The following is a 27045-nucleotide window of genomic DNA, read 5'->3' on the forward strand; positions in this document are numbered from 1 at the left end:
GTTGGTTGGAGAGTATCCATTTTGGTTTTGGATACGTGGCTTTTATTGGGTCGGGTTGGCCTCTTAATCGGATTCAGACTCGGATAACATTCTTTTTTTTAGAGGGACTTGGATAACATTAGAAAGTAGAAACTAAGGTTAATTTATTTAGGACAAAAATAAAACTTAGAATAAAGTGGAAGGGTGAAAATATAGAGTTTCAATATATTTTTTTCTGTGGTGGAATTGTTGTTAGTCCAATAAAATTTTACAATTTTACATAGAGAGAATTGAATAAGGATTTACCCACTAAACAAATCATTCTTCACATTAAACACAATAAAATCTTATATCAATGTATCGACCAATTGTAGGGGTTATATAAAGTTTAAATATAATGAAGCCTTGATGACCAATCCATTTTACATTAGATTAACAATACATACATATATTAATTTAAATATAAAAATATTATAAAAAAAACTAAATATAAGTGTAATAAAATGTTTAAAATTATAAGATAAGTGTACAAGTAAAATGTGCAAGTAAAATGTGTCACCGTATGAATAACAAAAATGCTTATTTACACTTGTTGAGATTATAGGATGAGTTTAATGGTTATTGATTGATAGTATAAAATATTTTTACACTATCAATTAATTTCAAATCATCATTGGTATGATTTTGAAGATGGTTATTATAAAAATCAATTATAAAGGAATGGACCTAAACTTAGATAGGAGGGGAGTCAAAATATAAACAAATAAAGTTCATCCATAAATATATATACATCAAATTCATACAAAAATTTGTACTTTTATATTATAAAATGTTAATTGCATCAATAATCTATAAAAATATCTCTCTTGCATGTCACGAAAATTATCTCATATCTACATAAACCTTTTTAGCCAAATTCTTTTCTAAAATAAATATTTGTCTTAACAAAAATTAGTATTAATTTTTTTCTACATCACAAGTATCTTCCATCGGAGACAATAATCATGTTTGATCATTGTAGAACCTTTAACAAAAATGAGTGTAACAGACATTATTGTGATATTTTTAAAAATATTAATAAAATATGAAAACTACCCATACTTCGTATCAGGAAAAATTTGGAATACTACTTGTTTTTACCAAGTTCTAATATGCCTGAGCTGTTTGCTCTGGTCTTTAATGTCTACTCTGATGTCCTCTACATCTCCTAGTCCAAGCGAGGTGTGGGGTACATGAAAAGATACTTTGATGTCTAAGTCAATAGGTGTTTTAGATGTGTGTATTGTGAACGAATTGATACTTCTCTTGATAATTGTCAAACTCTATCTACTATGGACGTGTAGGAGTAGTGGAGTACTTGATTGAAGATAACTGAGTAATTAGTGGGTCCTTTACAGTACACTACTCTTTAAGAACTTAAATGACAAAATGATACATTAAGAAAGTCTAGCTCAATTGACTGAGTAGAGTATATGAGTTGTTAAAATGATACAACTAATTTCAAAAGTCCAATAACTCCCTCATTGACAATTAACAAAATTTAGCTTACATATGTTTTTAATTTCTTAAATTAAGGCAAGTTTGTTTTTAGTCCTCTAAATCAAAACTAATCAAGTATGTTTTGTTATCTTTTTGACGCATTAAAAAAAATCCGCATAAAGCTAGCTATTAATTAAACAAAAATAAAAAAATAAAACCAATGATTACACATATCCACTCATATTATAACAATTTAATAAAATTAAGTACGTATTTATTGAAACGCACCGTTTAAATAAAAAAAGGAAAGAGAAAGAAATAATAATATAATAATACAAACTCTCCCCCCTCCCGAGACCCTTCTCCCCCTTTCCGAAACTTCCATTTTCTTTTTGTGCAACAGCCCACCCCCTCTCAAAGCTAACACTTTTCCCCCGAAATTTAATCTTTAGGTCCTTCACCTATCTCCTCCCATGGTTCCGAAATTTGCAAGCTTTTTACATCTTTGGGTTTTTCCAAGCACGAGAAGGTGACGGGAAAAAGGGGAAAACACTACGCATTTCCTAAGTTTTTCTATTTGATTTCTTTAAGGTAAATGTTTACGACCCATTATGTTAGATGAGTATGTTATAGCACTGATTAGTCATGGGCTGTGAGAAAAAGAGTTAGAAACTATGTATTAGAGATTATTGTGATTTTCTCAAAACCCTAGGTTTGCTAAAATTGGGGGATTTTGTCTAATCCCTTGTTCTATTATTTAAATGCTTAGGTTCTGTGAAAAATACAATGGTTGACCTTTCTAACAGCGGTAGAAGTCAGTGATTGCGTTATTTAGGTGAGTAGCTAATATACTTAGCGATTTTCTTAAAGTTCATTTATGGAGAAGCAAGTATACTTTCGAACATATATGTTTTTGGTAAGCTTTGAAATTTATTTTGAGATCTTGATAATGTATAAGGATGAATGTTGAACTGTTTGTTTAATTATATTTATGTTGAGTTCATGAATGATATATGTCGTTTGCTACAATGAAGAGATAATGTAGCCTATGAAATAATTTTTCATAGTATAATGATATATGTTGTTTGCTAAAACGAAAAGATAATGTAGCCTATGAGTTGAATTCTCATAGTATAATGATATATGTTGTTTGCTACAACAAAGAGATAATGTAACCTATGAGTTGAATTCTCATAGTATAATGATATATGTCGTTTGCTACAACGAAAAGATAATGTAGCCTATGAGTTGAATTCTCATAGTATAATGATATTTCTGTTTGCTACAACGAAGAGATAATGTAGTTTATGAGTTGAATTCTCATAGTATATTTATATGTTCCGTTCGCTGCAACGAAGAGATAATGCAGCCTACGAGCTAAATGTCGTAGTTATATAATTACCGTTCACCACAACGAAGAGATAATGTGATCTATGTGCACATAGTAGAATAAATGCTTGATTTTTAAAGTAATTATTTTGAATACCAGATTATGAGAAATTCTGAAATGTATATTCTTTGCGTACATGGATTTCTAAAAGCAAGTGTATCTTTCGTTCATTATTTATTGAAATGTCATTTTAATATCTTTTGAAATGGAAGGATTCATGTTAAATGGTGCTCTCTTTCATGTCTGCTTAGTATATTATGCTCTCACTAAGTCTTTGTAACTTACCCCTTTATGTACCTTCTTTTCTCATATACCCAGTAGTGGAGTAATCAATTTCCTGGGATTTGCTGACACACCCAGGAACTTGATTATCTTTTTGGTAGGTCCCCATTGTGTCTGATGGATTTTTTTGATTGTAACTCCAGTATAATGCAACTATAGGGGCCAGGGTAGTAAGAGATTTAGAGAGAATTCTTGTATTTTGGGATGTAAATGCTTCTCTCTTGTAGCTATGATGATGATGAACTTATGATGTTTTTGTTGGTTAATTTGAAAATCGAGATAATACTGGATAAATCTGAAGTCGTGTATAACACTTTCAGATTAAATCAAATTTTGGGGTTCAACCAAAATTGTTCAATCGGATAAAATCATAAGATTATAATTCAAGAGTTTTGTTTTGGTCTTGTATGTTTTGTCACCCGTTATGCTTTCTGAACCAGAATGATTATTTATGATCAAAGAACAGGTGTTTTTTTGCGGTTGATGAACATGTGATTTTTGGCGGTTGATGGAAGTTTCATCTTTTTTTAAAAAATTGCCTTTTCCTGAAAGTCACTTCCATGTAATTTCCAAAATTTGCCTAAACCGAACATCTCGTTATTACATTAAAACAAGCGTGCACTCTTATTTTAACATAATAAAGAGATCAATTACACTAAAATGTCCAAAGTTTTGAGACACTTGGTGATTAGTAATTATAATCCACTTTGTTATTAAATGGATGAGATGAGATACCAACATATGGATTTGTCTAGATATATATATATGGTGTGCTTTTACCGGATATGTTGTATAGGATAGGCTGGCCAGACTAAGGAAGTCATAGTCTGTGTGCCAGTCATGTCCTAAGAGTGGGTCGTGACATTTATTGTCAAATAATAATATGATAAAGATCATGTTACGTTGTTGCTAACCATAATCTTACATCAAGTGATTGGACACAAATGTTAATGTGTTGAAGTTAAGGTTAAATCATTTGCATAATACCGAGTTCGATCATTGACGGAAATAATTATTAATCAAGTTTTTAAGGTTATGATTTGTAAAAAACACTCACCTCCTTTGAAATACTTTTTTTAAGGTTATGATTTTTTAAATGATCATTCTCTTAAACATTTTCATTGTATAATTTCAATTGAAATACACACAAAAAGAAAACTAATTCGTATCAGGAGTATTTTTATTTTTATTAAAAAGAAAAGTGAGTAATAAAAATAGGAAAAAAACAGGACAATGTAATTCGCATGGGCCTCTTAGGTCCTTCCCCTGAGAGAAAGAAGGGTGTTGTTAGGTGCACCCAGCATTATTGCTAGTGCACCCAACACTTAATGGTAAAAGTAAAAAATGTTCCTATATAAAAGGTTTACGGATCAAGTTGATTCATATGCTTAAAATATCAACATACGGATCAACTTGATCTATATGCTTAAAATAAAAACATATGAATCAATTTGATCCATAAAAGGCTTACAGATCAACTTGATCCGTAAGCCTTTTACGGATCAACTTGATCCGTATGCTTAAAATATCAACATATGGATCAACTTGATCTTAAAAGGCTTATGGATCAAGTTGATCCCTAAGAATTTTATGGATCAAGTTGATCCGTATATTTAAAATATCAACATATGAATTAACTTGATCCATAAGTCTTTTACGAACCACCCTCTCATGCACACCCAGCACAAATGAGGGGTAGTTTTGGCATTTTGAAAAGAATGCAGGGGTTCACCTAGCAAACCCGAGAACGAACGAGTATTTTCACAAAGCCCGGCCCAACAGAAACAACAACACGGTGCGTTTTCAGGCGCATATATAAACCATTGTTAGGGTTTTGTGTCACCAGCCTCAGCAGAAGCAGAACGAGGAGAAGCAGAAGGAGCAAAAGCAATGGCGCCGAAGAAGCCGAGAACCACGACAAGGAACCCTGATTTGGTTAGGGGGATTGGCAAGTATTCGAGGTCGCAGATGTACCACAAGAGGGGCATCTGGGCCATCAAGGCCAAAAACGGTGGCGTTTTGCCCCGCCACGATCCCAAGCCCAAGCCCGAGGCCCCGGCCCAGAAGCCGCCCAAGTTCTACCCCGCGGACGATGTTAAGAAGCCCCTCGTCAACAAGCACAAGCCCAAACCCGCGAAACTCAGGTGCTTGGTTCGATAGTGTTAGTTGCATTCGTTGTTTTTAAGACTCGTGTGTGTTTGTGTGTTTAAGGATTTGATTTGCTAGCTTTGGTAGGTTTTTTAGTGATCTTATTGAGGGTAGAAAATGTGGAAAAATGATTTTTTTTTGTTTGGAACTTGTTTTTGAGTTGGGGAAGTGAGATGAGGTGCAGATTGAACAAACGTGATTTCAATGTGAAATGTTAACTGGTAAAGTGAGCATTGTGTGTTTTAATATTATGATTTGTTGGCTATGATGGGTTTTTGAACATTCCATTGTAGGAGAATGTTGTAAGAGATTTTATTTGTGACTATTTATTTAAAACCTTGTGGGTGGAGGAAGGAGTTGCAAATTAAAGTTAATATGCCAACGCTAGATATTAACTAGTAAAGTAACACATTTTGTGTGTTTTAATAAATTTGTTATATTTGATTTGTTAGATGTAATGGGTACTGTTTCTGTTTTAGTGGTTTTATAATTAGAATATGTGAAAACTGTTACTTATTTATCGTTTTAAGCTTAGGAGGTGGAATGAGATGCTGATTGGGGTATAGTCAATAAGTCATGTTAATGTCAGTTTTTAGTTGATAAAATTTGAAGTGTGTTTTCTTAATTTGTTTGCTTTTTTCATTTGCTTTATGGGATGTTCCAATGTTTTCGATATTGAATGATAAAATTGACTGTTTTCCAATGAAAATTCCTAATATTTTGAACTGTAATTTGTATGTGTTGTTCCAATAAGTGGGGTTTATATTTGGTTTGCTTTGATATTCAGGGCTAGCATTACTCCAGGGACTGTGTTGATCCTGCTTGCTGGGAGGTTCAAGGGAAAGAGGGTTGTTTTCCTGAAGCAGCTCCCATCTGGATTGCTTCTTGTAACTGGTGTGTGATGTTTGTGATGAGATTAACTTCAATTCATTTAGTTTTTGCCTGATGAGCTTTGTTGGTGGCAAGTTATTTATTTTTTGCGTTTATAATAGTTCATCAAGTTAATCTGATTGCTCTAGTATATGTTCTTATTTTAATCTGGTTGCCAAAAGCTCCCTCTTATGTTTGTTGGCTGTTCTTCAAAATGCCTAGTTCTGTTTTGTAGAACATAATAATGTCTAGGAAACAATTCTTCCTTCTGCTCCCACCAAACTGATACTTGATATTGCCAAGATAGTTTTTCTTTGTGAAAATTCTAGTGATTATGTCTTTGAGTGTGCTTTAGAATGTATTTCTATGGAGTTTTAGATGTGCATTGATGAAGGTAGTTACTAATTTCGAAATGTTACTCATGTGCTATGATGTGATTTGGATTTGTACCTTAACCGAAATGTGGTATTTCTTCCAGTATTGATGTCTTTGTCGTTTTAGGTCCCTTTAAGATCAATGGGGTTCCTCTCAGAAGGGTGAACCAATCGTATGTCATTGGTACATCCACAAAGGTGGACATCTCTGGTGTTAATGTTGATAAATTTGATGACAAGTACTTTGCCAAGGAAGCCAAGAAAAAGAAAACAAAGGGCGAAGGCGAGTTCTTCGAGGCAGAGAAGGAGGTTGGTTTGACAGTTTTGTTTTAATGTTTCCCTTGTTATTTTGAGTTGCTTCTATGATGCTGATTTCTATTATCATTTTTATCCATTTGTAGGAGAAAAATGTGCTTCCCCAAGAAAAGAAAGATGACCAAAAAACCGTGGACACTACTCTGTTAAAGGCCATTGAGAATGTTCCAGACCTCAAGTCTTACTTGGGTGCTAGGTTTTCTTTGAAGGCCGGAGTGAAGCCCCATGAGCTAGTCTTCTAGAGTGCTAAATTTATTTTCTTCATTCTGTTTTTGTCGAAGCTTGGTCCCAATAGTTGTACTGTTTTTTCATCATGATAATGAACATTGTTCAAGAGTTTTTTATTCCAGTTTTGGTTCTAGTAATTTTATACTTCTATAGTTCTACTAAAAATGAAGTAACATTGATATGCCAGTTCCTTATACATTATTGATAATCGAATGTGACGTTATCTGAGTGTTAATATGCGTATCTTTTACATTTGGTGCAGTAGTGCATGTATGTACTTCAAAATGCATTGACACAACAAAAAGAAGGAACGATTTTTCCCTTCGTCTTCAAGTCGCTTCAAACATAAGCTGAAGCCTGAAGGAACTAAATCACTCGGTAACAATCGCTCCAATAAGAACTACAAATTTTATGTACCTTTTCACTTGTGTATTGATCCAACAAAAATCAAAATTCAGTGATTAAACCATTTAATCCCTTTCTTAAATTTACAGCAAGACTTTTTAATACTTAAATATACAAAATTACTCTTGTTGAAATGGTTGATCCATAACATGTCATTCCATCTCCAATTTCGCTGATAACAATTGCTTTCACTTACTAGTGCACAATGTGTGTATGGATTCTTTTTGAAGTTGATGTTATGGCAGCAATCGAACAAGAAGGAAAGAAATGTAAAATGTAAATGGACTTCACCAATGTTATAAGAAAAATGTTTTTTTTAATGTAATTAAGATATTAAATTATTCTTATTTTTACATATTTTTTATTAGATATTTATGTCATTGTATATTTATACATTTTCTTTCCGTCTGCTTTTAGTAATAAAAAAGAGTTTTTTTTATCTTTCTTTTCTAAACTTAACAAAGCATGAAATCTACTATCAATCAATGTGTTATAAATTTGTGAGTAAAACATGAAAAACTATTATTTATCTCATTCTGTGCAATTCATTTCTTTGTATTTAGTCGTGAATGTTTGGAAAGAGAACATTGATGTAGAGGTAAATCAAATCTTGTTTAGTAGAATTTTATATGTTTCATTAATCAACCTTATCGTGCATCACACTAAAGTTAAGAATTAGAATCAGGTATACATTAATTTTTTTTCTTTTTTTATTTCCTTCTTCTTCTTGCAACTTTTTTCTCTTGTTTCTTTTTCTTCTTATTTTGTTTTACAAATTTCTAATTAAAAGTTAAAAAAATCATATTTCTTTAATTTGATTTTTCTTAATTTGATTTCTACTATTTAAAAATCCAACATTTACAATCTTCAACATGTGTCTTCCCGTTTTATTCCACAACTCTATATAGTAACTGTCATTTCTTTCAAATTCAACCATACACAAGCCATAACTCAATACACAAACCAAATCTATCTATTGTTTCACTTTCAAATATCACTCACTTCATGTAATTAAAATTACATTTCTACTATGTAATTGATGATCCTAACCTTATTCCGTGTCTTAGTAATATATTTTTTGGATAAGAAGATTACTCGAAAAATTATTAGGTAGTACTAGATTATATGGTTTCTGTTAATCTCTACGTGACACATATTCAAACATTTTTTTAAAATTATAAAAACATAAACACATGTTACCTAAAGATTAGTTAAGACTATAGATATGTGGCGATCTTGAACCCCTAACTAGTTTTCTGATAACTCCGGAGTCTTATCTTTTGTTCTATTGAGATTCACCAGTGAGATGACTACACACCAAAACTATGTTGAGCTTACTACTACCATAGATTGACCTCATGATGTACTACTATCATAGTCCATTTAAAACAAATGATGTTAGACCACGAAAGTGATGGTATGGTTTTCATTAGTATCCTTTAACCGTATGTCAAACTTACAACTAGCAATTTGCATAATTAGATCTGAGTTATCATTGATATTGCCTAGATAAATTTACAGAACTGACAAACTATGATGCATACAACCATTTCAGTTTTGTGCAAAGGATAAACTCTGATGCACAATCTTAATCTGGGGTCTAACATTTATGTCAAGTAACATTGATGAGAAATGCCATTAAGTTACAAGTTTTTTTTAAAGAAAAAACTACACGAACTGAATAAAATCCACACTGAAGCCTTACACTATGCATCACAACATGCTATCTGTTCTAGCTGGAAGCCTCTTGAAGAAGTTGCTGGGCACAGAAGGCAGCTTGCTACGAAACTTGGGATGCCGCAGATAGTACAAGCCTGTTACCATAGCCACCACTTTTGGTGGTGTTGCATAGAGAACCACAGCAGAACAAAGGCTGAACACTACAAAGAAGCTGGTTGCCCTGGGGTCTCTCCAACTCAGTAGAGACTGAAACCTCTCTCCCTGTGTTGCTATGTCCCCAACAACTGTTTGAATCCTTCCCGCAACACTTCGAAGCCTGTCATACCTCATTTTCACCACATCATGTGGTCTAGAAGTTGGGAATGTGTCGAACTCTTCGTCGAGTTCATCGGGGTGAACCACTTCTGCCCATGAGAGTTTTGTGTCCATGTGGGGTGGGTGTCTAGGCCTAAACCTATAGTTCCACAGGCCAATCAAGAACATGTAGAGGAACAAGGTTGGAAGTATCAATTCAGGGTAGCAAATGAGTATGAGGAAGAGAATGTGAACTAGGATTGATGTGATGGGGTTCTTCCAATGGCAAACTTGGCTAAACCATTGCCCCATTGTGATGATGCCAGAGAAAAGTGACATGATGCGGAAGAAGTTGGCTTTGCTTCTTCTCATGCTCCACATATGGGAATCAACATCCAACATGTACTCTACTACCTCCTTCCTGAGGGGAGGTTCAGCTCTTCCAAGCCTCACAGCCACAATGCTCATGGCTTGGTACCTCAAATTCTCTACTTGGTTAACGATGAAAGGGCGCAAGTAATGCTGCTTTGGAAGCAAGGGTTGGCCATAAATGTAAACCATGTTAGCCAGTGAGAGGCTAGTGAACCTCACTGCTAGCTGAAGCTCACCCATTTTCTTGACACCATGTGGGTGCAAAACAAGAAGGGGATGGCTATGAGTGTATATCCTATGAGCTTCAAGTGTTGAGAGCCTAATTCTTACCTTTCCAATTCTTGAATCCCTGGCTGCAGTGCCAGCAGTGGCTTTTTCCCCTCCTCCTAAATGGCAGTTGTCAAAAACACCAAGTGTTATTACAGTGCAAGGATCATAAATCTCCCATGTGTATTGCTCATTCCATTTTGGACTAAAATTGTCAAGAATTGTTCTGGTTCTGACCCATTTTTGGCCATACTTGGCAACACAATATGCATCCGTGGTGCCGCGGCCATCCCTCATCTTCATTGGGAGGAGTCCTTGTGCTCCTAAGATCCCTACTTCAAGCACCCCAATAGGCTGCTTCCATAGCTGTCTAGCTGTTGGTCTTTGGTCACTTGAGTACAAAGTGGACTCATCAAGGACATGGTATCCACCTTCAAGGGAAATTCTTAGGTGAATCCTGCTTGAAAACTTAAGCTCATTTCTCCTATCAGCTTCCATCATTCCAAAACCAAACTTCTCAAGATTGAACCAGCGTGAATGAACAGGCCTGTGGTCTAGCCGCTTCTCAAAGAGGGTCAGTGGCAAGATTATCTTCCCAAGTACTTCATCTCTTGAAGGGTGCACGCGATCCTCCACAGTGATTGTCAACTGCTCCTCAAATGGTTCAGCTGCCACAAATACCAAATCTTCATTCCAAAGTGGTGTGGTTGTCCTAGTTGGACATATCTTGGTCCTCAACACTTGGCTCCCCATCTGAGCCTTGACAAAAACCTCTGGCAGCCGGTTTCTGTCACTCGGTATCACATCTTGTGCTTCAATGGCATTCACCCTGAGATACCACAGTTTTGGTGACACATAAACCTTTGATCTGACATTGAAAACACCCTCTCCAGACACAGCGGCAGCATCAGAATGCCATGCCTCTGAGAAGGCTTCATCAGCTTGAGTTCCCATCCACACTGCAAGCATGATATCACCCCTCACCTTCCCTTCTCCTCGCCGGTCCTCGAGCCTGTACCATTGAGGAGCCAATGGACTGTCTGGGGGAACTCTGGTTGGAACCTCATTGAGATCAAAGGCCACCCTTCCAATATAATCATCTCTTCCAAGCATTTCTTTGTCTTTGACAATGACTTCCAGAACAGAAGATTGAATTCTGTCTTTGGAGAAAGCATAGACTTGGTTCCATTCTGGGTTGGTTTTCTTCTCTATGTGCTTTGTTCTTCCTTTGTAGTTCCCCAGCTTCACTTCCACATAAGGATCACAGCTTGAGGTGAGAGTGCTGGGGGAAAGATCTTTGGCTTTCACCACCCTAACATACAGATAGAACATCTGCTCAACAAGGTCATATGTGCTTGAGAATCTTTCACCACCGATCCACCCTCTTCTGGCATTAGGCCACCGGTCACCACCGAGTTGTGGATCAGTCTCCCTCAGATTGTAGTCTTCATCTTGGCTACTAGGATGGACTTGAGGGCCAACTGAGTGCATTGTGACTGGAGCACCTCTTTGTCTTCTCTTTATTGAAATCATTGGCTGCTGGTGAACTTGGTTTTTGTGTAGTTGCTGTGTTATATCTCTTGGATAGGCTTTATGGTTTTGTCTTTTGGATCTTGATCTGTATCAATGGCACTAGACTGAGCTGTTGCAGAGTGAAAATTTGTCACTGCAGCTGAGTTTACTTTCTCAGCTTCTTCTGTGATTGATTTTGGGGTCAGCTTCTGATGTTATGCCAGTAATGTCTATAGTTTCTGTGGTTGGGGTGGACAATGAGGAAGACTAGTATAATTGGATTTGGATTCCGGTACTTTTTGGTGAAGTTGGAGATGAAAGTTTTTCTGATTCTGAAGTAATAATGAAACAACGAGCTTTGGTTTTGGACTGCGATGATGCAATATAAATTTTCAGGCCACTCTCACCCTTGACAGAAAAGAAAAACCACTTCTTCTCTAAAGGGTAAGTGTGATAAATTTCCTCACTTCCTTAACAAGATTAGAGCAAGGAATTCTTACCCTTCGAAGGAAGTTTTGGCCCGGAATAGGTCTCCTCTAGTGGTAGACTGAGACTTCAATAATTTGGTGATGTTAACGTTTGATTGCATCCAAATGGAATAACAGTTTGTGATTCCTAGTGGGGTTGAGGTTCTTTGGAACAATTCTGGTTCTGCTAAGTTGGTTTTCAAAGTCTACTTCAACAAATGCACTTGTTGATCATGAGCATCAATGATCTCCACTACCACCTTTCATATCCTTTTCTTCTTGGTGTTCTATGCCCCGGGAAGCTAAAGCTTATGTGGCTATCCACAAGTAACCCAATATTCGATTCTGAAGCAACCAAATTTTACTTAAGAAGGCAAAAGATGGAAGAAAACGCAGTAATGGTTGTCTCACTTTCCCACACAATAGAAGTGCTCACTACTTCTTTGGTTTAAGAAAGGAATAATTTGATGAAGAAGCTGCATGAACTTTAGTAATCTCAATATGTGAAATTAAAAAAGGAAGGAGGGAAAAAGCTTGAGATTGATCTAACACAAGGATGAGTTATCTTAATGGTTACAAAATATGAGACTAGTTACTTGGTATGAAACATGGAATGCTAAATGGTAAATAATTTAATAATGCAGTTTCAATTTGTTTTTACCAAGGTTTGTGTTAAGGTAATGCAGTTGCTTAATGAGTAGGGTTATTTGCTTAAAGGGAACTAGTTGAAAGGATCAGTTCTTTCTTCTATGTGCAGCAATGCCAAAGTAGAGAAAAAAAGTGAGTGAAATAGACGTGAAAGGCAGATTTGAAACAGCAAGAAAGCAAAGGTGGCTTAGCTCCAAGGGCTTGTGTTGTGCGACATTGCCCAAAGATGCTTTCCCTTGTGCTTTATTTTCCTTCTCCTTTTAAGAGTTATGTTATGATTATAATTATAATTTCTCTCTTCTATCTTCAGATTGCTTACATTTTTTATTTTAATTTTTTACCTTGCCAACTCAATAATCCCTGCCAAAAGTTGTCATAAGTGCTTTGGAGTCAATTTTTTAGCTGGGTCAGGTCATTGCTGCAACCCACAAAGGATGGGCAAAGAACAAAAGGTGATGCAGTGACATAGATTTTTTAACTAAAAGTCGGTTCTGGCTAAGATACATAGTGATGCTTTTTGAAGTTGTTCATTACTTCCATGGATGAATATTTGCCTCGAGATTAGAAAGTTTTCCTAGTTACGGAATTTATCACGTGTACAAATGTAATTAGATTGAACTCATTTTTGGAAATGACTTAAAAAATTTAAAATGAATTTTATTGAGACACACCGATAAAGGTTTTAATATTTCCATTTAATAATAAATGATCATATTTTATATTATAATTGAAAATTAATAAATTTTGAATATCATACTATGTTAATATTTTGTTTGGGATCACATATATTATTCATTAGAGACAATTTTATTCCAATAGGTTGAATCATTATATGCAACAATTTTTTTTTCAAATATTTAACACAATTGTGGAACCTTGAACTCGAGATCATTACTTAAGTTAGAATAATCAAGCATTAATTGATTCGCACGCTCAATGATATTTTTGTTTGGATTAACAGAGATGAAAGAAATAAAAAGGATGAAATTCATAAAACAAAAGAATGAAAAATTGTGTTTTTTGGATGGGTAGAAAAAGAAAGTGAAAATTTTTCTCTCCATTTATTTAGATGAGTAGAAAAGAGAATGGATAAATTGTGACGCCCTAAAATCTATTATCAATAAACATGCACTTTTCCTTTAAAGTAAACTCATTACTAATGTAATTGTGTTCATTAATCCAATTGTAGAAATGTTTTACCTTAAGAAAACGTTAGAAATTCTTATTCTTTTTAGTCCTTTATGCATACAAGTCGTGACGGAAATATAAATTGTTCTTTGATACAAGCAAAAGTGTTTTGAATGTAAATCATACATTTTTTTTAATGAAGAGAAGGAGAATTATTATAAACTGAAGTTGTTGAATTATATAATAAAGGACGATTCATTGCGATAAATACTAAATTTGAAGCCGAGGATACATTAGAGTGTGGATATGTCCCAAAATACATAAAATAAAAGTTGATGACCGCAAGTACATACAAAATATTTGGACCTAAGTCTACTCATACATATGCAAAAGAAAGGAGGACACTCAGTCCCAAAGCAATCACCACTGACCCAATCCTAGGAGAGAAATTTTATGCAAAAAGGGGTGAGTCAAGAGTCAACAATTAAGATGTCCTTAACAGCGGGACTCTCTAGATGAGACATCCTACTTATCCTCATCGGGATCCTCCTGACTGCTTTCCTCCACAAGCCAGCCTACTCTTGGGGGAAGCTCCCCACCAACTGTTGTTGCGCCATTCCTCCTCTAACATCTCTAGATCCTCCTTGATCTCATTGTCCTCCTCGGTTGTAACAACTTAAATTCTTTTTCCGAAATTTTTGCTCCAAACACTATTTAAATAATAAATTATGGAATACACATCATTAACTTTTAATTTCTATTTCTAAGTTGGCAAGATATCTCATCAATTTTTTTTTTGTTTTTTATAAATAAGATAAAATAAAATAAAGTAAATTAAGTGTGTTGCTTGGAAAGCATTAAGTTTTCATGTCGCAATTAAATTCGTAAATAAATGAACAGAGATTTATGATACAAAACCTTGTACATAAATAAAGCAATTAAATAGTGTCACGATAGAAGAAATTTGGATACAACCCAAAGTGTAAAAGTAGTGAAACGATCGATATACATATGTTACATAAAAAAATACATTTACAATGAAGATCCCATCCCTCCAAATGCATCAAATTATCAAAAAGGATCTAGGATTAGAGCATATCACTACCCGACTATAAGTACTGAACTAACGCCTAAGGTATAGACACAGGAAGGTAATCAATCCTTCTCTTCCTCAAACTAAGGCTCTAAGTCTCGTAAAAGCTCATGATACTCTTCCTCCTCATCGCACGTCATATCGATGTGATCTCTTGATCCTCAATGGTGGGACGTATTAACTCGAATCTCCAACTTAGGATATTACCTCTCACATCAAACCTCACTGGGTTACTATGAATTCTTGAGCATAGTAAGGCACCTCCATGCCCAGATAAAAACTGATGTCTTCAAACCACTCAGTTGCTGGCGAGACCTAAATCCCCAAGGAATGAAGCAGTATCGAAAGTGATCGATGGTGATGGGTATGACATCTGGTCTATCTATTGGCACCATATGCACTAGAGTGTGACACGTGTTGGTTGTAGGGGTGAGTCCTCCGCTCCTCAAACGCCACAAACAACAAATAAAACCATAGTATACAATTTACGTAACCACTGCATGTGGTTGTCTAAGCAAACAACATTATCGCGTCCTTAGTGCATAACTATTCCACTTGTTTCACAATAGGGCCCAACCACTACCACCAAGCCTCCTAGGTCATGATGGTCTTATACTTTTATGTGGATGATAGTCGAGAGTGATCGTCATATAAAGATACAATGTACATCGATCCCCAGCTCCCAACTCAAAAGGCATAGTCTTAAAGCCAGCCAAAAATAACAAAGTGAGGCCTGTGAGCTCCCAATACCAAATGAGTGCATCAAATGTCGGGTAGTCACACTCACTAATTCAGTTAGGTCTCGTGAACCTCTTTGTCCACTAAATCTTAATGTATCTCTGACCATCATTCATTTTCTCAACGCAACCTCATCATTCACAGATGGCATAGAACCTTTCAGTTCTTTACTCTTCCTTTGGGATAATTTTTTTATTAACACAACTTCAGTATATAATTTATTATTATTAAGCATAATTTTTAAATATTATTAAAAATACTATTTTTTATATGTTAAAATACACAATTTTATTATTATAGTAATTACAACTAACATATATTGTGATATGAATTAGGAAAATTAATTATGATCAATATATATTTTAATTAAAATAATGAAAATTATTTTAAATATATGTAATATGATTATTTTCTATTTCATAATGAATGAAATCTAGTAGAAAATGCTATAACATTGTTTTTATAATATTTTAAACAAAGATGATATGATTACTTTCATTGTTATAACATTGTTTTTTATAATACTTTGGATTTATTGAAATATTATTTTATCATATTATTTAAATTACTTCCTTATCTAACACATAAATAATTTTTTAATACTCTGTTATATTGTATCTTAAAGATTATAGTCTACTAGATATATAATAAACTAATATCTATAATAGATATAAATAATCAATAACTAAAAATTTCATAAAATTATTTAAATTACTATCTTACCTAACAAATAAATTATTTTTTATTACTGTGTTTTATTGTATCTTAAAGATTATAATCTACTAGATATATAATGAACTAATATTTATAATGAATAGAAATAAACAATAATTAAAAATATTATACTTTACAATATATGATCAAAATAAAAAAATAATTGTATATGATTCCTAATATAAATAAAATATTTATATATTTAAAATATTTTATAAAAAATTCATGAATAGCTTTTACCCGTGCATGACATGAGTCATACACTCTAATATCTAATATTGAAATTTAATTCTAAAGTAATACTTTAGGTAATTTAATAATTTATTTAATTTTAATTAGCTTAACCTTTTTATGTATTAGGCATATTTCTTTGATTTTTTTTATAAAGAAAATGGCTATTCTTAGTTGAGGGTTAAATAACTTACTTTAAATTTATTAAAATTCTTTTTGAAAATTTAAACTTTTAGAAAATATTATATGTTTTTTTAAATTGAAAATAGATGGGTTAAATAATTGTTTTTTCAAGATTACTTCAACAAAAATTCAAAGGTTAACATTGTTTCAAGATTAATTCAAGATCAAGCTTTTGTCTCAAAATAAGGTGTTTTCAAGAGATCAAGGCTCTGGTAATCGATTACCAGAAGACAATATTAAAAAATAACTTTTAAAAATGATTTTGAATTTGAATTTTAAATCATGTAATCGAGATTACTAGAAGACAATATTGAAAAATAACTTTTAAAAATGGTTTTGAATTTGAATTTTGAATCATGTAATCGATTACGAGCAACGACACTTCAGAAAACACTTTAAAAAGTCATGACCGTTCAAAATATAACAGTGTAATCGATTACCAGAAACTTGTTATCGATTACTAGTGAAGAATTTCAAAAAAAAATTGAAAAGACACATCTTTTCAAACCATTGCGAAAAAGCACGATTTATATATATATATATATATGTTTCTGACTTCAAAAAGCAAGAGAGATATTCTAAGAGAACTTAATTGTCAAATGCTCCATCAATAACTCTTGGACAAACACTTACAAATCTGTTAAGAATTCATCTAAGAACTTCAAATTATATTATCATGTCTAAAGGAGAGAAATTCCTATAAGATCTTCAATTTGTATCATCCACTTTAAAGGGAGAGGGATCTTTTTGTTCATCTCAGAAAGTCAGTTGTAATTAAGAAACTGATTGTTTCTTGGGTTATGAGAATTGTAATTAAGAGACGGGATGTCTCTTAGAGAATCTTGAACATAAGGACGAGGATCTCAAGGTGTGTTCAAAGTCTCTAAATTTAGAGAGATAGTGAAAAATCTAAGTGGGTTGCTTGAGGACTAGAAGTAGGCACGGGAAGAGGCCGAACAAGTATAAATCGAGTTTGTAATTCTCATACTTTATCTTATTTATTTTATTGCAATCAATTTTGTTTTGCACTTTTAAAGAACATTATTAAATTGACTATTGATTCTTCTTTTGCACTTTGAGTCTATCATTTAAAAGGGGGTTAAAGTTTGTTAGTGAAAAAATTTTGAAATTTAATTCATCCCTATCTAAGGTCACTTGTCTAACATAATTGAGGTTAAATTAGTAATTATAAATACTTATTATTAATGATTAATTTCTTAAAACAAGATTCATATACTAAATATTTTTAAATCCTATATATAAATTTGTTTTTATATTATTACATGTAAATTAATTTTTTTATTACACCTTACACCAAAATATTTACCCCATGCACTAGTTATTAAATATTCAAATATAGTATTGTAAAGATAAAAGTTATATTTTTAATTTTAATATTTTTTATTTAATTAATTTTAATTTTTTCCGTATAAGTATTTATATTGTCAAATAATTAAAAATTACCTTTGATAGTAATTTTGAAATAGCAGTTAATTTTTTTATTGAGAAGAAAATAGTAGTTATTACGAAGCTATTGATGACAATTTTTTTATAAAATACATTTACAATGTCATTACATTTAAGTTAGATTTTATTTGACTATTTATTCTTATTAATTGATACACAGCATACAATTTATTAGATTTTTAATTATATATATCAAAATAAACACAACATTTCTCTGTCTCTTTCACCGCAACGCAACTAGAACCTTCCAATTGCTATTAGGGTTTTTGGAAGGGGTTTTAGGGTATTTTTTGGCAACCAGAAAACCCCCAATTTTCCTTCCAAAGCTTCCTCATTTCTCTTCTAAAGAGCTCCCAAATGATTCGCTCCAATGGCGTCAGGCTCCTTCGATCGCTGCCCGAAAAACTCCTCCGCCACGCCAACGAACGCGTACTCAACCCTCTTTCTCTATCTTGCGGCTTGATTGATTTGTCATTAATTATTCAACTTCGATTTTTAAGACAATTTCTGTGTCAACCTAGATTGAACACTTTTTTCGGATTTTTGTTTTGTTTTGTTTTGTTTCATTGATTTATTTTGGGGTGAATCTTAGATATACGAAGGAATGTGCCAATGGGGTTATAGGACATTGAGTTCAGGTCTTTGTAATCCATCCAGAGTTATTGGGAACTTATCTCCAAATGGTATGTGTTAAAGTTATTTAGTCAAGTTTCGTTTTTTTTTTCTTTTTTGATTTGGTTATACAATCATATAGAGGAATGAGAACGTATTGAACGGGATAGTTTGACAATTATTGGTCCTATTGTTGTTTTTGTTGTGATGTTATATTGAGTTTTTTATTAAAAAAATGAAGGCTATATTTTTTTGGTGTTGTTTTTGTTGATCTTTTGCCGCCCTATCCAATTGCAGTTGGAAATGGTGGTAATTTGAAGAACTATTTGCTTTTTGGAGCCGCAAATACATATTGGGGGACATCTAGATCCATTCATGGGTCAGGTATAAAATATTGAATTATGCTTCGCGTGGTTGCCTTACCTTTCATTCTTTATGGAGTTATATGGAAATGCATTTGGAAAGCTGCTTTGGTTATTCATGGCTTGCATTTTGTCTACTATTTTGCTTTGGTGAAGAAGTAGAAGTTGCCTGAAGTTAATGCTACTTTTGTTGAATTAGCTATGCATTTTCTATTTTGGTCTTTCCCCTGGATAGATTCTTGTTTATTGCCCCTTGCAGGTGAATGATTACTTTTCTCCCTTAACTCCTTTTCAGCATCATTGGCAAGGGACTATTACGAAGTGCTTGGTGTGAGTAAGAATGCGAGTTCTTCTGAAATAAAGAAAGCATACTATGGGGTAGGTTTTGTTTATCAAGAAACAATTTGTTTTTAAATTTTTTTAGGTAAACATCTGACTTATTTCCTGGTAAACATTTTCAATTTCTTATATCTTTTCTGGTTAAAAGGGATCAAATATTCACATTCCCGCATTGTTTTAAATTTCAAGTCTTTCCCATATGCTTAGCAAACTTCCCTTTTTCCTTCTTGTATGAGGATATTGTAATCATTTCCCAAGTGGGGGGAGATTAAAAATAATTGTTTGAATTGGATGAGGAAGAGTTTATTTTATATAATGTTGCTCTTACATATGCAATCACTTATTCCTAAGTGAGTTATTTGTCTGAAATAATTCTTTCTATTTTCCTTTTGTACTGTCTTTTTTCTCCATGTTCTCCAGCTTGCAAAGAAGCTCCATCCAGACACAAACAAAGATGATCCTGAGGCCGAAAAGAAGTTTCAAGAAGTTTCAATGGCATATGAGGTGTACTGTTGTTGTTGTGCTTGTTAATACCTATGGCTCTACTTGAAATTGTTATTTGATGACTGAACTGGCTTCTAGTTTCTTGACTTTTCCCTCATTTGAATAACTGCACTGTAGGTTTTGAAGGATGAGGAAAAACGCCAACAGTATGATCAGGTCTTATGTCTTTCCATATACGTTTTTTGGCTCCTTTGTTGAACATTTTGTTGTTATACTGTATTGGGTTAAATGTATAGAATAGGTAACCGACTCTATGCACTAGAGACCTAAACTATATAGATAATAAGAGCATAACAAAGAAACAATAGTAGGACTTAACCAGAGAACCTCTGTTTTATGGAGATTGAAGAAGAGAAATTGAGAGGAAAGAAAAAGTGGAGGGTAGGGGTTGGAGAACAATGGCACTTTTTTTTGAGTTCATTATTATTTTATCATATTTACCATCAATCTCTTTTATTTGATTTAGTTTAAAATGGGTATGCAGGTTGGCCATGATGCATATGTAAACCAAGAAAGCACCAATGGTTTTGGAGGCAACAGTGGCTTTAATCCATTTGAGCAGATGTTCCGTGATCATGTAACAACTTACTGGTTTCTATATTCTTTTTTATTGGTCGTGCCTAATTGTATATTAGTTGATCCTATTTCGTTTTTTTAATAGTATAGTCTGCATTAGAAATTATATTAGGAATTGCTTAATAATCAACTCTATATATAGTTTTGATGTTAAATGTGTGCAGTTCAAACACTAATCATGCAACTTCATCAATTACTATAGTTCAATCCAAAGGCAGAATGATCTATTTAGTTTTTAATAGTGTACAAATGTGCTTGCTTTCAACAATCATGCAATCAATCAAGCATCTTAATTTGTATATGGTATGTTTGGTTGTGCATTTGTTCTGCTTTTAAATTTTTATTGTAGCAGAAATTATAAATTTTATAAATTATTTGCTCTATTATTTAACATAAATTTGTATGAAATTTGCTTGAGTTGTATGTCCTGTATTAGAAGACTAATATGATTTTTTTTTTTAATTTTCTGGTATTGGCCTATGATCAGGATTTTGTCAAGAGCTTTTTTCATCAGAATATTGGTGGAGAAGATGTCAAGGTTCTTTCTTTCTTCATATCTTCTGGTCATCTTTAAGTATGCAAGGACTTGTTTGAGGAAATGCATCTTCTGTTTTTCACAGACTTTTATTGAACTATCTTTTATGGAAGCTGTCCGGGGATGCAATAAAACTATTACATTTCAAACAGAAGTGCTTTGTAACACCTGTGGTATGCTCATGACTTAACCATCATTGATATGCTGAATTGTTAGCTGTCTCTACTATATGTAGCTTAGTTTGTAAGGCCTGTGCACCTGAAAGGTGATAAATTCCTTCTCTTGCTTGACTATTGCAGGTGGAAGTGGTGTGCCTCCTGGTACAAGACCTGAAACCTGTAAGCGCTGTAAAGGGTCAGGAGTGGTCAGTATTGTCTTAAATTTATCCTTTACTAATGTATTATTATGATGATGTTGATGTTAAGCTGATTGATTTGTTATATGCCCAGACATATGTACAAACTGGCATATTTAGGATGGAGAGTACTTGTGGTACATGTAAGGGAACTGGCAAAATTGTATCGGTATGATGCAAACAATCAATTTTTTCATATTAATTCTATCATTTTTAGTTTTTTGTACGAGTTTGGATATGTTGGATTTGATGGTGATTCATAACGTAGGTTCATATATGCATGCAGTTATGCATGTTTTTCATACCAATCACTAGTAATTTTGTTCTTTTCTTGTTGGTGCCAGAATTTCTGCAAGTCATGTAAAGGTACAAAGGTTACCAAAGGAACAAAATCGGTCAAATTGGATATTATGGCTGGTAACCATTATTTTTGAAATTTTGTGATCCATTGTTATGTTCATATGGTTTACAAAGAAAAAAAAATCAAATGAATGAGCAATTTCCCTGTTGATTTTCCTTATCCTGCTTTTCAGATTAAAATTTGTTTTGGTAGGAACTAGGAAGAGACCAAACACTAAATCTGATTTTTGCCGTTATATATTAGTATTAATATGACAACAAACACAAACAGAAAGAAGCTAAAAATGTTTAGCATCTTAAAAATATTAAAATGATGCTTTTGGTCATTGAATTTTTAATAATTTGGAGTGATGCTGGGTCTTGACTATCTTTCTATTGATAAATTTGATTTAATCAATTATGGGAGAAAAAAATACAAATAGGGTTGACTGATTCACATTTACATGTATGTACATTTGCAGGGATTGACAACAATGAAACTATAAAGGTTTATAGAAGTGGTGGTGCAGATCCTGATGGAGATAATCCTGGTGATCTTTATGTTACTATCAAGGTAACTCCTCAATAATTTCAATCTCTTCATAGCTTGGTGATCATTCCATTTTTATTGTATATCTTCTCATAAGCCCAATCATTTTTTTTATCATTTTCCTTTGTGCAGGTCAGGGACGATCCTGTCTTCCGTAGAGAAGGATCTAATATTCATGTAGATGCTATCTTAAGTATCACTCAGGTATTGTTCCTTAATGAAAAAGTTTTGAGCCTATGTCTGGTTGGTTATTTTCAGGTATCGATTAACTTTTGCCTGCATTTTGTTAGTAGTATTAGTTTATAATTCTGGGGATGCAAATTGGTGGCCTGCCCTATATAGAGAAAATTTTGTGACCATGTGGGGCATGTGTTTTTCTATATTTGCTGTCAATTTGAAATCATGTGAAATGCTCCATTTAGTCTAACCCTATATGGAGTTGAGACATTCATTGGGGTTGGGAGGGATGACCTTTTCTTTCTACTAAAGTAGTGATACCTTTTGCGTAAATCACCTTCTCCTAGCATTACATATGTGTTTAGTAAGATGGTTACCTCTAGACGCGGATCAGTCAGAAGGAACTCACAGTTACTTTTGTGTCATTTCCTTATTTTTGATGCTCTGAAGAGTAATGTAGATCAGAAACACAAATACAAACATGCTCTAACAGCAGATTTGAATGATACACTGCCAAAGCATAATTTTTTTCCCCGTCAAACAAGATCCCAAACTTTTGTGTGTTCCCCACCATAGCTCTGATAATACTGTTGGGGAAAACACACCAACAGAATTACCCACACAGCCAAAAGATGGAACACACTATAATTAATGTATTAAACTGTCTCAAAAGAGTTTGACTATCTCAAATATGATCACATGAATTGTAACCCATTCCAAATTATGTATCACTCTACAATAAGTACTCCTATTCAAGAGTTTTAAGAAATGATAACATGCTCATTACAAGAGACTCGCGCACTTGCTTTCTTCTCTTGCTTTGGTTGGGATGCTTCATCTTTTTCTCATGACCCCCTTATAGGGACAGATTCATGACTCCATTCATGAATGAGACTCAATGGACAATAATTGTCCTATCTTTCCACCTATCTTTTCATTATAGTAGTGGAGGACTCCAGGTGTCAAAATACATTGCACTACCTCTTTGCTTTTCACCCACTGAATTTATTTAGAAAATTGAATTGTTCTTCCATTATGATGCTAGCTCATTCAAATGACTTTCCATTCTAACTCATTCACCCTTTTTCCCTCTTTCAATTACACTAAATATCATTTGGCAAACTAAATGTGCTCATGTGGACTTCAGTTTTTAAATCTAGGGACAAAATCAAGTAGCTCTGCCAATTATAAATCTTAAAGGATTAGGAAAAAAAATATAAAGTGGGTTTGGGAGCATGGTAGTATGTTCCTGATTGACTTAAAGGCTTCGGAGTTCGGATATTTAATTGGATTTGTGGTTGGGGACATAGCAATCATCAACCTTTCTGATTCTGGTATATTTATGGTCTACTTTCTAGATTGGCAGTGGCGGTTGTGGTTTGTGCTATAAATTTTGTTTTTGTGCTATAAATTTTGTTTTTGTGCATGTTTAGGATCTTAAACATCTTGCTAGTTATTTGTGTTGCATTATGGGGGTGCTAAATGTTTCTTGAAAATTATTTAAACGCTTGCTTTTTCAGGCAATTTTGGGTGGAACCATTCAGGTCCCAACTCTTACTGGAGATGTTGTTCTAAAGGTTTGTATTGCAACATAATTTCTCATGGCATTTTGGTTTTAGTAACTGATTAAGTTTGATGATGGGTTCTGTTTGGCAGATTCGTCCTGGCACCCAACCTGGTCAGAAGGTGGTTCTGAAAAAGAAAGGTAAGCTATAGTATTGCTTATGGATAATTTGAGAGTATTTTCCAGAATGCGTTGTTTGAAAATATATTTGAAATTCCATGAACCTGTTGGATGGATTTTTGAAAGTGTTCAGTTTAAGGTGATCTTTTCACCTTTATTAACTTGTTTGTTCTCTTCACAGGGATCAAGACAAAAAATTCTTACACATTTGGGGATCAATACGTTCATTTTAACGTCAGCATTCCAAAGTGAGTGTTACATTTGATATTTGAATATAGTTTATGGGCTACCCAGTGCATGTTTGGATTTCCATTTGGAAAGATCTCCAAACCTTGGTTTGAGTAAAAGTTTGTCTTGTAACTTATGTCCAAAGCATGAACTGGTGACTTCAAATGGGAATTAACTCCTATTTCTCACCCCACAAATAAAAATAGTGTAGGCTTAGGTTTTTAAGGGAACGATACTTCTTTGTGATGATGGTATGATGGATGCTTAGAGTATAAGTGACCTCTTTTTTGTGTGATATTCTGCAGCAATCTGACAGAGAGACAGCGTGAATTGATTGAAGAGTTTGCCAAGGAAGAGCAAGGAGATTTTGATAAACAGAGAGTTGCATCTGCTTCTGGTTGAAAATATTGCAGAGTTATTATCAAATCATATGCTCAACTAGGCAGGTGTTGAAGTTTTGTAGGATTGGTAAAAAAATTTATTCCTTCCACTTTTTCGAGTGTATTTAATATTTATTTCTCATCGCAAGGGATGATCACAATTCAAAATTTTATTGTTAGAACTTAAAGGCAATCCCCTCATGCTTCTCTAGGCTAGTATTCTAGTCAGTGCTGTATATAGTTTCCTTATAACATAAGAAAGGGCGCAAGTCACTAAATGTGATTCTTTTTCCTACTATCACATCACATAAAGAGGAGCCTTTATCACTGGACCATGGGTAAAACTAGAACATAATTTCTGCATAGTATCAACATGAAACAATATATAGTCATCTGTCTGTGGATCTGTGCTATTTGTTCTCTTATTATGCCAGTGATGACTAAAAAAATTATTGGGTCTACAAGGGCAATTTATGGTAAGTTATCGAATTTAACATTATCTTTCTTTAAATCTGTTGTACATTTCTGTACAGGTTGGTTTATTTTTTTATAATAATATGTGAACTAGTTTACTACTTTGGTTTGGAATTCAACTTCACTTTAACATACAATTGATGATTATACTAAATCAAATTTGACCTTAAACCGAAATATGCTGTTTGGTCTCAGTTTTAAATCCTGTTTTTTACTATTTCAAAGTATGCTGATATTTATACTGAAATTTTAAGGTGTTTTATTTTTCAAATGTCTGTTATTTTTGGTCTTGGCAGAAATTGTAAAAGGCATGTGTTTAGTTTTTGAATCTTGATAAAGGGTTAAAGACAAACAACACATTTTTTGGGTTAGATATATGGACTTGGGATATTTGTTTGAAGGTGTAAAATTGTATTGTTGAGAATAACATTTTCAGAAATTTATAATTTTAATACATGAAATGTGTTTAATTAAAAATAAAAAGTAAAAAAAGAAGTGTGAAACAGTGATGTGGAAATAAGTAATTATTGTAGCAAACAACTTTCATTTCCATGGAAAAATGTAGGATACTCTCTTTTCGAAAGCAAGAAAAGTATAAATTTTATATTTTTGGTATCATCTATTCTTGAAAATGTTTTTGTAAAACTTGTATCACATGAAAGTGTGATATTCTTAAGTCGACTTTCTTCGGAAAATCTTGTTGATACCTTGAAAATTGAAACAAATGTTTGCTAAGTAGATATAATATAGTGGAGGACTGCTCCTATGAGATGTTGCCACTTCATTAAAATATTATAAATAATAAATAACAATTAAATTAAACTAAAAAGTAATTGATTCAAATTATTCAATTAATAACAAAAGTCAAGACATTAACAATGTCAAAGATGTTGGAATCTTGCTCCTGAAAAAAATGATATTTTAATTTTACTAGAACGAAAAACGTATTAAAAATTTTATAGGAATTAAAAATGTACATTTCAAATTTTATGAACACAAAACATTTAAGCCACTTTTTTACTCTATAAATCTAGGGAATGGCAAGGACAGTTTAGCTACCTAGCAAAGTACTATAGTTTAAAATAGTTAATTAGAATAGTAATATTTCCAGTTTAGTGACATAAATAGTTATACTCTATTTAAAAGGACAACATAATATTTTTTTAAGTTACTATTTATGTTTTTTTAAGAGAAATGCTTTTTCCTTCCACTAGTAGTAAGCGAGTTATCTTCGGACCCACTTAAAATAGACACCTGTCAATTGATTTGGTTTTAAAATATTTATTTAATTTAACTTTTTTTTTTAAAAAAAATCCTCTTTTCCATACCTACCGTTTTCTCAGACTCTCACAACCCAAAAGAACAAACTCTCACCATCGAACACTCTCATCAGATTTTGTTATGAGCAATGAAACTCACCCACACACAAATTTATTTTTGTGCACACATTTATTTTTGAAGGAATAACTAAATTTGTTCAAAACTTATGTTTTTATTAATATAATTAATAAAAACTAAGCAACATAAATAGTTATTCCTTGAAAAGAAAAAACATACATAGTCATACCTATACCCTATTCAAAAGAACAATGTTTGATAACCATTAAAGTCTTAATTGACGGGAAGCATATATAAAAATTAGTATGGTATCCGCGTGATTGTATGC

At 33.1% G+C, this 27045-nt stretch overlaps 3 protein-coding genes across 3 annotated transcripts; 2 read left to right on the plus strand and 1 right to left on the minus strand.

Annotated features, from left to right (window-relative positions):
- The first annotated feature begins 4952 nt into the window (after positions 1–4952).
- On the plus strand, positions 4953–7186 carry LOC100784101 (60S ribosomal protein L6). The gene is made up of 4 exons (XM_003546823.5): positions 4953–5274; positions 6066–6172; positions 6650–6831; positions 6924–7186. Exons 1-4 carry the CDS (start codon positions 5021–5023, stop codon positions 7077–7079), a joined length of 699 nt encoding a protein of 232 aa, XP_003546871.1. The 5' UTR covers positions 4953–5020; the 3' UTR covers positions 7080–7186.
- A 1735-nt stretch (positions 7187–8921) lies between these two features.
- LOC100785340 (FT-interacting protein 1) lies at positions 8922–12829 on the minus strand. Its single transcript, XM_006598185.4, has one exon. It carries the CDS (start codon positions 11614–11616, stop codon positions 9184–9186), a length of 2433 nt encoding a protein of 810 aa, XP_006598248.1. The 5' UTR covers positions 11617–12829; the 3' UTR covers positions 8922–9183.
- A 5643-nt stretch (positions 12830–18472) lies between these two features.
- On the plus strand, positions 18473–25232 carry LOC100784630 (chaperone protein dnaJ GFA2, mitochondrial). Its single transcript, XM_003546824.5, has 18 exons — positions 18473–18693; positions 18857–18947; positions 19174–19260; positions 19534–19616; positions 19998–20081; positions 20199–20237; positions 20566–20658; positions 21145–21195; positions 21278–21365; positions 21492–21556; positions 21642–21716; positions 21892–21964; positions 22369–22460; positions 22569–22640; positions 24134–24190; positions 24270–24318; positions 24479–24545; positions 24831–25232. Exons 1-18 carry the CDS (start codon positions 18622–18624, stop codon positions 24925–24927), a joined length of 1335 nt encoding a protein of 444 aa, XP_003546872.1. The 5' UTR covers positions 18473–18621; the 3' UTR covers positions 24928–25232.
- The last annotated feature ends 1813 nt before the right edge of the window (positions 25233–27045 follow it).

This window comes from Glycine max, chromosome 15, assembly GCF_000004515.6.
Source record: "Glycine max cultivar Williams 82 chromosome 15, Glycine_max_v4.0, whole genome shotgun sequence".
Lineage (NCBI taxonomy): Eukaryota > Viridiplantae > Streptophyta > Magnoliopsida > Fabales > Fabaceae > Glycine > Glycine max.

Excerpts from the sequence above, each read along its gene's own strand:
- LOC100784101 (XM_003546823.5), top strand. The coding sequence starts at position 5,021 with ATGGCGCCGAAGAAGCCGAGAACCACGACAAGGAACCCTGATTTGGTT. Across the intron at positions 5,275-6,065 it reads CCCAAACCCGCGAAACTCAG|GGCTAGCATTACTCCAGGGA; the intron begins GTGCTTGGTTCG and ends TTTGATATTCAG. Across the intron at positions 6,173-6,649 it reads TGGATTGCTTCTTGTAACTG|GTCCCTTTAAGATCAATGGG; the intron begins GTGTGTGATGTT and ends TTGTCGTTTTAG.
- LOC100785340 (XM_006598185.4), bottom strand. The coding sequence starts at position 11,616 with ATGATTTCAATAAAGAGAAGACAAAGAGGTGCTCCAGTCACAATGCAC.
- LOC100784630 (XM_003546824.5), top strand. The coding sequence starts at position 18,622 with ATGATTCGCTCCAATGGCGTCAGGCTCCTTCGATCGCTGCCCGAAAAA. Across the intron at positions 18,948-19,173 it reads TGGGAACTTATCTCCAAATG|TTGGAAATGGTGGTAATTTG; the intron begins GTATGTGTTAAA and ends ATCCAATTGCAG. Across the intron at positions 21,366-21,491 it reads AGTGCTTTGTAACACCTGTG|GTGGAAGTGGTGTGCCTCCT; the intron begins GTATGCTCATGA and ends TGACTATTGCAG.